This window comes from Zootoca vivipara, chromosome 13 (assembly GCF_965207765.1).
Source record: "Zootoca vivipara chromosome 13, rZooViv2.hap1.1, whole genome shotgun sequence".
NCBI classification, from domain to species: Eukaryota; Metazoa; Chordata; class Lepidosauria; order Squamata; family Lacertidae; genus Zootoca; species Zootoca vivipara.
The window spans coordinates 29,839,739-29,853,736 of record NC_142596.1 but is presented as its reverse complement, the minus strand read 5'-3'; the positions used below and the strand labels follow the sequence as shown (position 1 = coordinate 29,853,736).

At 44.8% G+C, this 13,998-nt stretch overlaps 2 protein-coding genes across 2 annotated transcripts in view; both read right to left on the bottom strand.

The window, feature by feature from the left end:
• Positions 1–1,048: 1,048 nt before the first annotated feature.
• On the bottom strand, positions 1,049–9,673 carry BRICD5 (BRICHOS domain containing 5). The gene is made up of 7 exons (XM_035131152.3): positions 9,556–9,673; positions 8,036–8,567; positions 6,433–6,564; positions 5,557–5,709; positions 4,945–5,052; positions 2,468–2,621; positions 1,049–1,684 (listed from the first exon to the last, which is right to left on the bottom strand). The coding sequence occupies exons 2-7, from the start codon at positions 8,072–8,074 to the stop codon at positions 1,590–1,592; spliced, it is 681 nt and encodes a 226-aa protein (XP_034987043.2). The 5' UTR covers positions 8,075–8,567; positions 9,556–9,673; the 3' UTR covers positions 1,049–1,589.
• A 932-nt stretch (positions 9,674–10,605) lies between these two features.
• Positions 10,606–13,998, bottom strand: part of PGP (phosphoglycolate phosphatase) — a 5,741-nt gene continuing 2,348 nt past the window's right edge. The window contains exon 2 of the mRNA XM_035131151.3: positions 10,606–12,997. Coding sequence (XP_034987042.1) covers positions 12,672–12,997 — 326 coding nt within the window. The 3' untranslated portion in view covers positions 10,606–12,671. The remainder of the gene's footprint in view (positions 12,998–13,998) is intronic.

The window sequence follows — 13,998 nt, the reverse complement described above, 5'->3', positions numbered from 1 at the left end:
GGAGCAAAGGTAGGAGGCCTCTGTTGCAAGCTTGCCACCTCCTGCTCCAGAAGGCTCACTGCAGTTGGAAGAGAAATGGTTTACCCTCGTTGCTTTTATGGTTATAAACTGCTGGATTGGATCAGAGGCCCATCTAGGCCAGCTACACCAGTGGGAAGCTCACAAGTAGGATGTGAGCACAGGAAAACTCATCACTGTGATTCCTGTTTTGCAGGGGGTTGGACTAGATGACCCTTTGTGTCCTTTCCAACTCTGCAATTCTGTTATTTCCCCTCTGCTCCTGGAGGTTACTGTCTTGACTAGTAGTTATTGATAACCCTTTTCATCCTCCATGAATTGTCTAGAGTAGACTTCTCTCAAAGCCATCCAGGTCAGTAGCCATCACTGCATCTTGTGGGAGCGAATTCCCATAGTTCAGCTGGAACTTTCTTCTGTCCCTCCTGAATTTTCCAACATTAGCATCATTAGACAATCCGGGGTGGGGTGGGACAGCATTATGGTAGAGCGAGGAAAAAACTCTCTGTGTTTTCTAACTGAATCAAGTTGCAAGTAAAAATGCAGTTAGGCCTGACATTCAATGCTGTAGCCAGGCGTGGGGAGAGTGAGCAATGGCTTCTCCCCAGAGTTGGGGGGCTGCACCCTGTTCTGGGCTCCGAAGTGCCTTTATTAATTAGCAGATGATTTAAGGCAGCCTTTCCCCAGCTGGTGCTATTGAGCTGTTTTGGACTACAACTCTCATCAGCTCCAGCACCCTATGGCAATGGCATCTATGGCTGACGTCGAGTTGTAGTCCAAAAAAGCTGGAGAGCACCAGCTTGAGGAAGGCTGGTTGAGTAATGGAGCTAGCCAAGCAGTGTATCACTGCCATCCCGGTCCACAGAACTGAAAAAAAGGACTGAAAAGGGCCTCCCAGCAGGGAATTGTGCTTGGAGAAGTGCAAGCAGGTTTTTCGGCCTGGGGTGGGGGACGACACAGGAGTTCTTGGTTCCTCTCTTCTCTCTCTCCCTTGCTGCTATTAACACACATCTCAAGCTGCTCATTTCCTCATATTTTGTGCTTTTAATTATTTTCACACATGCACACACACCAGGGTAGCTCCTTAAAATGGGTGGTTTGTTGTTTTTCTTAAAAAATACTTTGTTTTACAAAATGTTTGCTTGACTCGGATTTTTAACTGGATCTACACCACGCAGTTTTTTCTCCCCACAGAAAATTATTTACAGGCTTATAGCTGAAAGGGCAACACTCTTTGTAAATAAAGCAGGAGTGTACATATACATACAGTATATACACACACATATATGTATATACTGCCATCTTGACTGTGTGCCACTGTAGTTCAAGCTTCCTCAACCTGGTGCCCTTCAGATGCTGTTGGACTACAAGCCCATCAGACCCAGGAAGCACAACTGTGCTGATAGGGAATTGTAGTCCAAAGCACCCAAAGAGCACCAGGTTGGGGAAGGTTCCTGTAGCCCTTCTTGCCCAATCCAGAGCCCTGAATTGCAACGTGGGCTTGGCAGACAGCGTAGCCTCGCCTTTGTGTTCAAGTAGAGAAGAGCAGAGGTGCAGAGGGTGGTCCAGGTCATTCATTCGGGAAGGTAGTAGAAGCAGATGGAGACACAGATGTTGTTCGGAAAGCAGATGTCAATGCACAGGTAGATGAGCCGCTGCTTTGGAGGACCTAGAAGTAGAACAGGTGTGCGGCGGGCACGGTTGGTTCATGGACGACATCCAAATGCGGAGCATTTATAGTACTATTAAAATGATTTTTTTTTGGGGGGGGGAGGCCGCTTATTAACGCAACTTGCAGAATCTGGAAAAAGGCAACCACCCACTTTCAATAATTTTGCATATTTAAATTTCAAGAAGCAGCTTTCAGGCTCTGCTGCTATACATCTCCCATCCAAGAAGACACCTGCAAAAGGCTCCAGTGTTCCAGAAGGGGTGTCTCCCTACCTCTGAGATCTTAAGACAGTGGGAGACACCCCAGCTAAGGGACTGGAACTCTGCTCAGCAGAATGAATGCAAGCCTGAAAGCTCTTAATTGGATACCTGTTGTTGTCCACCTTTCTACATGGTCCTCAGAATACAACCTGGTTTGGGATTATTTGTATTTACCCTAGCTGATATAGGGGCATGCTGAGAGGCAGGAGTTTTTGAATTAATTATATTGTTATCCCACCTTTCCCTTGAGGTGGTTTACATGCCTCTTCCTCCTCTTTATTAAATCCTCACAACATGCTGCGAGATTCTGCCTTACACAGTCATACCTTTAGTCCATGAAGCTCAGTATTCTTTACACTGACTGGCAGCCGCTGTCCAGGGTTTCCCAGACTTAGAGATGCCACTGGCAATTGAACCTGGGACCTCCTGCATGCAAGGCAGATGCCCTACCACTGAGCTACGATGACCCTTCCCCAGCTGGCTGTGTCTGTTTGGGGCTGGGGTCCAGCAGCCCACTCACCGTCTTTCTTCTTGACCCAGTAGATGGGCGCCTGCCCACACAGGGACCTGACAGCCTCCCCTGCCTCTTCTGGTCGCACCTGCCTCCCTGGCACGATCCCCAGGAACTCACGGTAGTACTGGGTCCTGTCGTTGGGAAGCGGCAGCTGATCCACCTTGGCAGGAATAAGAAGCACCAAGTGTCAGGGCTCTGCATTCCTTAATCCTTCATTGGTGACCATCAAAAGGAAGCAGTGAAGAGATGCTGGTATAAGCCAACCTTCACTCCAGCTGGTGCCCTGCAAAAGTTTTGGACTACAGCTCATATCATGGCAGTGCTTGCCGGGGATGTTGGCAGTTGTAGTGTAAAACTGGCTGGGGAAACCCAGTCAGGTGTGCAGAGTACATTGTTGTTGTTGTTTGGAGGGCACCAGCTTTGAGAAGGCTGCTGCAGACAGATGAACACCAGCATCTAGTTCTGCCAAGGGGTCGGGGACTGGGGATTGCAGTCATGCCATTGCCCCAGGCCACACTGACCTGTCCTTTTTTAAAAAAAAAGGTAAATATTTTATTGATCTTATAATAAAATGGCATTGTTCAACTGCAACAAAACATGCAGAGCATTGCATGCATCCATCCATAAGACATATGAGAAAGAAAAGTGGCAAGTGACTGAATCATCACCTTCAGCTATCCATGGCATAATAACCTCTCCTTTAGTAAGTGTGAGGGGCTGGAAGTCTGACGTTAACAGTCTTATTATTACAACAAGGGACTGCTAGATTAGAACAATGGCCCATCTAATTCAGCATCCTGTTTTCACAGTAGCCAACTAGATGGCCCTATAGGAGATCTGCAGCCAGCAGGATCCAAACACGAGAGCTCTCTCCCCTCCTGTGGTTTCCAGCAACTAGTATTCAGAAGCATTGCTGTCTCCAACTGTGGAAGCAGAGCATAATTGATAGCCCCTTCCTCCATGGTATTGTCTAATTCTCTTTTAAAGTCATCCAGGTTGGTGGCAGAGTCGCTGCCTCCTGTGGGAGTGAGTTCTATAGTTTAACTACGTGCTGCATGAAGAAATTGTACATTTTAAAGATTTATTTCCTGCCCTTCACCCCAAGGTCCCCAACTTCACTTCTGTTTACACAGCTGACATATGGGAACCAGACCTTTTCAAAACAGTCTTTCATTAACAAGGTTGCCTGGTGTCTCACATTCCTCCCCATTTACTTTCTTCCAAAGTTCTGGGGGAGCTTTGGCAGAGCTGGCCACGAGCGCTGCCTCCCTGCTAAATGGAAGTGGTGGGGAGAGTGGTAAACCAACCCCACTGAGCTTTGTCCTGATGTTCCTGGCAGAACAGGGGCCTCTGTCTTTCCGAAATCAAACCTCTGCCCTCGCCCCTCACCTGAAGCCATTAACATTTTGTCTGGAGGACTCTTATGCATCATTACTCAGACTTATGCTGCTGTGGAATCCCTGACAAAAGCACCTTTGTTTCCTTGGCTTACTGCAATTGCCCACGAGCTGGAAAGAGGGTTTCCTCTCCTAGTCTCTGGCCCCCTCACCCACCACTATGTTACATTTTCGTCTCCTTTTCCTTTTCCTTAAAGGAAATGGATAGGAGTAACCCACTCATCTTGGCTAAGAAGGCAGAGAGAGAATAATTTTTCTCCCTCTCTCATAACACTAGAACTCATTGGCATCCATTGAAGCTGAATGTTGGAAGATTCAGGAAGGATAAAGTGAAGGACAGCTCTTCTTCATGCAGCTCATAGTTACCTACGGAACTCACGCCCACAGGAAACAATGATGGCCACTAACATGGATGGCCTTAAAAGAAGATTGGACACATTCAGGGAGGAGGAAAAGGCAATCCATGGCTACTAGTCACAATGGCTATGCTCTGATTCCATACTCAGAAGCAGCAACACTTCTGAAAATGAGCTGCTGGAAGGGACATCTAGTTGGCCAGTGTGAGAACAGGATGCTGGACTAGATAGGCCACTAGCCTCATCCAGAAGTGTCATCTTATGTTCTGAATGCCCAACAAAGACATTTTGCTGTTGACCAGAAGGTTGGTGTTTTGAACCCACCCAGAGACAGCTGTAGGAAGGATTCCTGCATTGCAGGGGTTGGGCTAAATGACTCAAGGGGTCCCTTTGAAATCTACAGTTCTATAACCTGTGGCCCTCCCGTTGCTGTTGGGTTTCCAGATTCAATGGCTGGCCAACGGTCAGGGATGATGATAGAAACTGGAGTCCAGGAAGATCTGGAGGGCCACAGGTTAGGCACTCCTGATTAAGATGCATCCTAAAGGGAATGAATAATTTCCCTTTTAAAGCCTTCTAAGTTATTGTCCTTCACCACCTCTTGTGGGAGATGAAATATTCCTGGCTTTCCAGGTGATGCTTCTTCAAAATTCATTTAAACTAAGAAAATAGACAATAGACTATAGGGAATCTGGATTCTACAGAGGCTGCTTCAGCATTCTGTGCTTACCCTGTGTTCTGACAGGTTGAAGGACATCTGGACAGTGTCTCGGTCTCGGTCATCCATCATCCTCAGGTAGCAATTGTTCTGCTCTGAGGGCTTGTAGCAGACGTAGCCCTGAACAGAAGAAACCAGATAAGCCTGTTTTGTTTGTTGGCAGGTTGCTTGATCCACTAAGTAAACATAGTCCTGTCTTCTCTGCCTCCTGTAGCACCAACCTATGCACTTGGGGGAGCTAATATGTGGCCCTTGAGAGATGCTGGTCTCCCAGTCCCAGCATGGCCAGTGGGCAGAGATGATGGGTGCTGTGGCCCAGCATCACCTGAAGGGCTGTGAATTAGCCACCCCCGCAATACATTCTCATAGTTGTTTTTCCCCCCTGAACTTCTCTCAGCCACAGGCTCCAAGAGTTGCTCCAGTGTGTTTTATTTGCGCAGAAAGATGCAGAGGTTTCTGATCTGGAAGCCACATCCTTCCTGAACTGGAAGTTTTGACTTCCAATACTAAGCTTCACGGCTTAGGTGGGCTTTGTGGCTGCACCTGCAACTTTTCAGCATTGTGCACCCTTCCCCCATCCCCTTCCTCACAATTTGGAAAGGCAGGAACCACCAGGACACTCACATTCTTGTTGTCAAACAAGACTGACGTTGTTTGGTTACTTGGGGAAGTTATGCAATAAGTAACTGTGTTCTTGGACTTGTTCATGAAAGCCGACTGGTTCATCCGGGACCCTGGTCGGTTCTGGAAGTTTAACCGGACAACCTGCAAAAGAGGCTATGAAGATATGCAGTGTTAAGCCTGGATGGGGGGTGGGGGTGGGGAGAAACTGCCTGGGCTATCGGCTGCAGCAAGATTCTGTGCGCTCCCCTCCCTGGTTCTTTTCTTGGGTGCGTGCGTCTGGCAACAGCCAGAAAGAGGAAGACTTATGTCTTTCAGCTCTTCAGCTTAGAAAACAGATGCCTTAATGGAGTGTTTGCAAGGAGGCTTGCAAAATCACAACTGGTGCAAGAAGGGAGATGGCAGGAGTAATGCACTTTTTTTCAAAACAGAAGAACATGTTGCTGATGCAACGCACAGGGCAGATAAAAGAAAATGCTCTCTCATGTGCAACACATACTTGTTTGTACATAAATCATTGCAAGAATACAGGGATGGGGATACAGATAAAGAGCTTTCCAGTAGTAGTAATATAAAGCAATAAACAAATCTAATAAATCAAGTCCAATTGAGTTCAATGGGACATACTCCCGGGCCAGCATGCTGAACAGCCTTCTCCCAACCTGGCACCCTCCAGCTGTAAGCAGCTCATGGGAGTTGTAGTCCAAAGCATCAGTGGGGTGATGGAGTGGGCTGGCTGGCTGCACTGTTGGGGAATGCTGGTATAGAGGACTGCAACCTTATTTTGCTGATGACTGATGAACAGTTTCAGCCACTCCTGCAGGCAAAATGGGATGGTGAACAGAGTATTGCGTTCCCAGGGTAAGGGAATCTCCTTACCTTGGGAGATGTTTTTGCGAAGCTGAGAGTTGCTGCCACAGCAATGCAGATACTTCCACAGATTAAAATGACAGAAAGAACAACCCAGAATGTCCTGGAAGGGCTTTTGGATTCTGCCGGCAAGGCTCTCTCCTAAGAGCCAAGATAAGCCCATCAGTCAAACAGAAGCCAACAAGTTGAACATCAAAAGTATTAGTGGGGAACACCACATACAAACCTCATTTGAAGGACTCCAACCCTTTCCTATTCTGCTCAAGAAAATGAAGTACAATAAAATGGCATGACATAAATGCAAACATGGATGTACTTGATGGATACAGAAGGTATAGTTATGCGATATAAGCCAGCTTAGGGCTTGCCTACCCAGTTTATATGGTAGTAACCTGCCCTGGAACCTAAGGACAGGTAATTAATAATAAATTATTATTATTAATGTTTTGATGACATGGAAATTAACTCATTCTCATCCCATTGCTGGATGAGTGAGCCATGGTTTTCCTAAAGCTGTGGACTATGTAAAGATAGGTAATACAAGGTATTCAAAATGTTTTTTGTCATGATCCACAGGGATTCCATGGATTGTACATCTTCCTCTTTTCCTTCCCTTGATATCTAATTCTTTGTATTACTTTGGTGTTCAAGTTGTTACTCTAAAAAGCATAGGGATCTCAAGCAGTGTAGTTATCAGTTTTTGGAGAAGTCTGGCTTGATTTAAAATATTTAGTGCACAGAACTGAAATTAAGACAGCAATCCTATGCAGGCTTGCTCAAAAACAGGTCTCACTGTTGCTCAAAAACAGGTCTCACTTTACTCCGAAGTAAAGGATTGCAGCACAAAATATTTAGGCAGGCTTTTAAACTAAAATGTTTAATACTGTACTTTGCCCAATGCAAGAGATTCAGAATATTGCCTACACAAAGTATAAAACAGTCTTCCCCAACCCTGTAGCTTTGATGTTTTGGACCTGTGCTGGCTGGGGCTTATAGTCCAATACATCTGGAGGGCACCTGCCTGACAAAAAGTATTAGTTTAATGTTGATGGTAAGACTTCCTATAACTTATATAAGTCCCCTAAGATTATGAAAGATTTCAGCAAGTTTGATCATCCTGGCATACGGAGTACCTTCAATCTCCAGGAACACCAAGATCTGCATCAATAGTCCTGGAGTAGGAATAGCCGACATGGCGCCCTTGCGATGTCGTGGGACCACAAATCACACTACCTTAGACTATTGGTATTGCTGGCTGGGGCTGATGGGAAGTGGGGGCCCAACATCTCGAGAACATCACAGCGGGTACCCCTGTCCTGGGGCAATGAAAGGATTTGGATCAGAGCATTCTCTTAATTCCCTTTCTCAACCTGTATCTCTCACTTCTACCCTGATCCCAAGACGCCCAGTTGAGAACTCCCAGTTGAGAACTCCAGGTGTCCCAATAATGTGGGACGCAATCCATTTGCAAGTTTTCCTGTGTGTTACTCCACTCCTTTAAAAGGAAAAATCCCAAGAGAAACAGATCAGGAACCCATTAAGGGACATTTACTGCTGCCAAGGAGTAGCAGGTGCTGGGTTGTGGGGGGGAAAAAGGCGGCAGGGTACTTACTGGACAGGGGGTGATGTGGGCCACAGTCTGTTCCTCCATTCTCGATGCCCTCTTTGCTCCTCTGACTCTACCTTCTGACAGTATAGAGCTTGTGCATTATCAAATCCCTCAGAATCCGGTTTGAAACCCGAGAACATGCCCCTTTTTGCTGCCCACCCTGGCACCTTGACTTGGAGAAGGAGCCACGTGGTGGTGAAACGTTAGATGCTCTAAATGGTGGGAGGGAACAGAGGCTGCAGAAAGATGCTGTCCTGGGCATGGTGATGCTTTCACTGTCCTTCCTTGTGAGACAGCTAACACATTCATGGGGAACACAATTGGGGGCTTTGTGTGAGACCTTTGCATTCTGGCAGCCGCCCTTGGTATGGGCCAGACATCTCTCTCATTTGGGGTGAGGGGAGGGAAGGAAGTGAAAACAAGTAGAGAAGAGTGCCAGCCTGCCCAGAGGTCTGAGACATCTGCTCCTGGAGAGAACCTGCCATTCAGACCCGTCACCTTCCGAACCTCTGCAGCGCATAGAACCACGACTCTCCTGAATTAACATGGTCAGAAACAGGAAAAGGTTACTTGATGTGATTATCAAATACAAATCTATTTTAGTATTGCATATCAAGCAAATGGGTCTTTTTGAGGACTCTGAAGAGGAAGTAGGAGGCAACTTTGCGATTTCAACAATTTGGGAAACTGGATCGTTCCATTTTAAGATGGCAGCATGGTCATTGACACCGAGAATGATCAAAAAAACCTTCTGGTTTTTTTTGCAGAAGGTGGGGAGAGAGAAAAAATGTTGTTTCTCTCAAGCCATGCTTGTCTGCAGCTGGTCAAGTTTTAAGATGGGAGTGTGAGCAGAGGTAGCACACATTCAAATGAGGCACTTTCAGGTGCTGACAGTTTTCAAGTTGCACCAGACTCCTGGGAGGGAGGAGGAGAGAATGGCTGATTCTCCCTGTCAGTAAAAGCAAGTAGCAAAGTGGGCGCATACCTATGATAGGTGGAGAACAGGAATAAAGAATCCAAAGGCCCATAGAAAGAACCTCTACTTGTAGAGTCAGTGGAGAAGCTCACCACACTGGCCCAGTTTACTTTGTTTCACAGTCCAATGAAATGCCCTGAAGCCTTGGCTATTTCCACAGTGAGCTTGCCCCAAGATCATTTGGGGCAAGGCTATGATGACAGCTTGTCATCATCGTCTTATGAAGCACCTGCCATCTTTTGCTTCCAAGCTATTTCTTCTGGCAAAAGATCATACCACTGTCCTGCGGTGTTTGCTTGAGGCCCATTAGAAAAAGGGGTGGGGGCCAGAAGAAAAATGCTTTCATGCCGACATGCTCATTCTCATAATTAACACACACACTCGTGCATTTCATGGCCCAAGGTTAAGGCTGGGCACATTTTCCTCTGGCACCATTTCCTCAGAACACCCATTCTGCTCCTGCTCAGCTGTGGCTAAACAGCCCTTTCATGCCTCTAAATAGCTAAAAGCAAACCAGTAATCAACTTTGTGATATGTAGCCAAATACCGGCTCAGGGTGGTGAATTCTTTGAGGAATGTGCTGGCTGGAACTGATGGAAGTTGTAGCACAAAACATCTGGAGATTTATTTTCACTAAAAATAAGTAAAAACATGCTAAATTAGATCTCTATTGCAATAGGACACTAATTTTGAATCCAAAATTTTTCAGAAATCCAAAACCTCCAAGGATGATGTGACAGGCATAATAATAATAATAATAATAATAATAATAATAATAATTTATTATTTATACCCCGCCCATCTGGCTGGGTTTCCCTAGCCACTCTGGGCGGCTTCCAACAGAAAAATAAAATAACCGATTAAACATTAAAAGCCTCCCTAAACAGGGCTGCCTTCAGATGTCCTCTAAAAGTCTGGTAGTTATTTTTCTTTTTGACATCTGGTGGGAGGGCGTTCCACAGGGCGGGTGCCACTACCAAGAAGGCCCTCTGCCTGCTTCCCTGTAACTTGGCTTCTCGCAGCGAGGGAACCGCCAGAAGGCCCTCGGCACTGGACCTCAGTGTCCGGGCAGAGCGATGGAGGTGGAGACGCTCCTTCAGGTATACTGGACCGAGGCCGTTTAGGGCTTTAAAGATCAGCACCAACACTTTGAATTGTGCTCAAAAACGTACTGGGAGCTCAGACCTGATGGATAAACCACAATTGGCCATTATTTTTGAGCCTAGTCTGTATGTGCAAAGAAGGTACGGAGTTCTAAAAAGGGAGATTAAGGCTGCAACTGTAAACAATAAACTCCCCTGATAACAGTAGGACTTATTTCTACATAAATTTATATAGGATTGCTAGTCTCATTTTACCAAAAAACAATTCTCACTAACCTTACATTAGGAACCAAAAATTCAAACTATTAATTTGAAACAGGAAAGAACACACAGCCAATTTAAATAAAAGAAAAATCTTATTCCCACTGGTGTCTACTGGATATTTATAACATTGCACAATTTAGCTCTCAAGCAGGTCTCTTCCACATTCGATCATGACGCTACAGACAATTCAAATGAAACCTTATGGAGGTAATGTGAATTACAGTAAAAAAAACCAGGGTAAAAGGTTTATTTTGCATATTATTTTTGATGAACATGAGTGAGGTTCATAGCATGCAGAATTAAAAAGTGACAACACAAAGAAAAAAGAGAGAGACTTATTGTTTAATATGACTCAAGAACAGGACTGAATTTCCCCCGATGCTTTTACACAGACTGGTTGGTCTTTCACCAGCACAGTTTCACAACAAGGGAAGAAAGAGTGAAAAGTGGTGAAAGGCTCTACTGCATGGCTAGTAAGTCTGAGCAGTTGTTGACAGGTTTCTAAACAACATTTATCATATATGGAACAATTCCTCAATCTCCCCAGATTTGCATAAGCACAAGTCCTAGCAAAAGGACATCATGTTATTTTCAAGTCAGTCCAAACAGAAAGAAAGAAACAGTTTGCATCATCATCGAAGACGGAGAACAACCTTTAGGCTTACAAATCAGTTCAGCAAGTCTAAGAAGAAAAAAATTCTATTGAGATACAGATTATAAAGGGCACCTTGCTGGGTGGGGGTGTGTTATTGTGTATCTTTAGCACTTCTAGGTATGTATCAATGCTGATCCTATAATATTTATAAATACAAAATATATTTCACGGTGGACAACACAATTATTGCTGCATCAAAAAGTGGCAAGTTCATGCAAGTTTCAAGTGTCTGTGATACAGGAAGCATAATCTGCACACAATATTGTCAGAGATATTTGGGCAATGTTTGGAAAATGAAAGCAAACAAGCATCATCTGTTGTTTACCCAAAGTGAGTGCTGCTTTTATCCTTACATTTCCAAATCTGATTTCTTGAGCTGTTATTACACAATTTGGCATTTAGTGTCACAAGGACAAAACTAGGCAGACACTTCAAGAGTGCATTTAATCATGTTTCCTACAAAACAGCAAAACAAAATGGCTTGAACACCCATTTTCAGCAGACAACTGGTGTCAAGGTGGATCTGCAAAGGACTTCCAATGTCCTCTGAACAACCCACTATTAAGATTTTAATAGGAAGCACAGGGCAAGTTACTGTAGTTGCTTCATCAGCACTGACTTTAAAATGGCTTAAAAGCAAAATGGCACCTATTTATGCTAGAGGATGCCGCAGATGGTACAATTTATGCTTGGGATCATTAACTACTACAACTTGTAGCAAGACCTTCATGTGACTGTGGCATTTTTGTAACTTTGCATGTGTAATTCAACCATTAGCACAATTTGGGAATCCTCAAATGATCCTTACTTAAAATGGTGCTTCATCTTGCAGACTGGGCAGGTATTGCTGTGGTATGTACTGAAGAACACAAGCAAGATCTTTTAGAAATCTATTGATATTTCTCCTGAACAATAAATTCTATTTTTGATATATTATAATTCACTTTAAAAATAGACATCTGTTCTTCACATCACTATATATATATTTATACACACATACACACACCCCTACTATCTTAGAGGAATAAATGAAACACGACAGCATCTTTCATGTTTTGCATATTGAAGCGAGTGCAAATGGCTGTGTGGAAAGGCGTAACAACAAAAGTATTGAACACACAAGTGATTTTCTATTTCCTGGAATCACATCTGAAGCAGGCTGCCTAAAACCAGGACCTGAGTAAGCATCAAAACCAAGCTAAAAGTCAAGTTCTACAGGTCAGAAAAGAGCAATTGCCCTCCTACTGCTCATTTCCCTGAATTTCCCACATACGAGGATATAGTTTCCACAAAGAACCACAGTGAAAAGTTTTAAGAGAAGCCTGCCCGATCCCTTTAACCCAGCTGAGCAAGACTCTACCCTGATGCCATTAACACTGTGGTTGTTTAAAGACATACTTAATGCTTCACAACATCTGAAAGCTAACCAACACAACACACTTCCCTCTTTTTTCCAAAGTGCATTTTAAAGGAATTTGTAAACAGAGACCTTGAATTCTAACTTACACACTAAAAGTCTCTGAAGTTGCAAGCAGCAATCATGTGCATTGCAGTAATCGAGGTGATACTACCAGCCTCGAGCCACTGAGGGTAAGGGGGTGGGTAGAAGATACATTTTTAAAGCTGGAAAACTTCCCTTTTTTAATCCTGGAGGGTGGGGAGAAGGTCGGCTATGCTATCAACATAGTAATCGGGGACTAGGTTTCTCCGCTCAGGACAATCACTCTCTAAGTGACCTTTTACTTCTTCTAGGGTGGAGACCCCTGTGAGGGTCAGAAGAGTTGTCAAGCCGCAGTTGTTGCCCATGAGGATGTCTGTGTCCAAGCGGTCGCCGACCATGATGGTGCGAGCAGGATCGATATTGAACTCCTTGCCCACACACTCAAAGATGTAGCGGTTGGGCTTGCCGATGATGAATGCTTCACGCTCTGCTGCCGTCTCCACTGCTTTGACAAGGCAGCCAGTTCCTAAAAAGAGAAGCAAAGCAATTGTGAGCCAGATACAGCATTGATGAACAAGTGCAAACCCAAAACTCATCTCAGAAGTCTATAAAGCCTGTCAGTGGGGGAAGCCAGCTGAGCTGTGAGAACCCAGCTATGTTGTACTAGTAAAGAAGGCAAACACTAGTCATGCGCTGAGCAATACCCAAGCAGGGAATCATACAGAAAACAGTGTCACCCCCACATTGGCTGAACAATGTAAAGTTCTGTTCCTCAGAAATGTTAAAGGCAATTTTTCAGGTCAAATCTGCCAAGCCTCACAGATGATCCCCCCCAGCCCACATCTATCATAATCTCTGCACCATTTTAAAGTAGCTGTTGGTACTCCATAACAGCCACTAGTCGGTACATTCCACTGGACAACCCCCACAGTTAAAGACTGACATAGGATGGTCATACCATGGTGTCTGACAAATGCTGAAGAGACCCAATTGAGAGCAAAACAACTGTGGGCACTTTTTTTACACCTGTGGGCACTTTTTTTACACCTGAAGCAACTATTCACCCAGATAAAAGACATTAAACATTTTTTTTAAAATGAAAACATCTGCCCACATATCAGGAAGCAGCTAGTGTGGTGGGCCTAGCAAGGCCCTCCTCATCAGAAAGGCCTCCACCTGTCTTCACCCAATCAGAACTTTGTCTTCATTTTAGGGCTCCTACCTCTCTTTCATGTGTGTTCATCCACTACCAATGGTATCTCTGCTTCTGCTTTTCAACTTTTTGTCCAACCCAGACATGGAGACCCTACAACCCATGGGGCTAATTAGGCCTGGCATGGGTTCCAGATTGGCTCACGAGGCCATTTTCCCCAAACCATGAACACCTACCACAGACACTACACCAAATGTGACATCAGGTGAAGGACAGATGGAGTCACAGCTTCCAATAAATAATCCAAAAACTGAATCTGGCACATTCTGCATTCAGGACAAGTGCTCTACTATTAAGCTACAGCTATTCGCCAA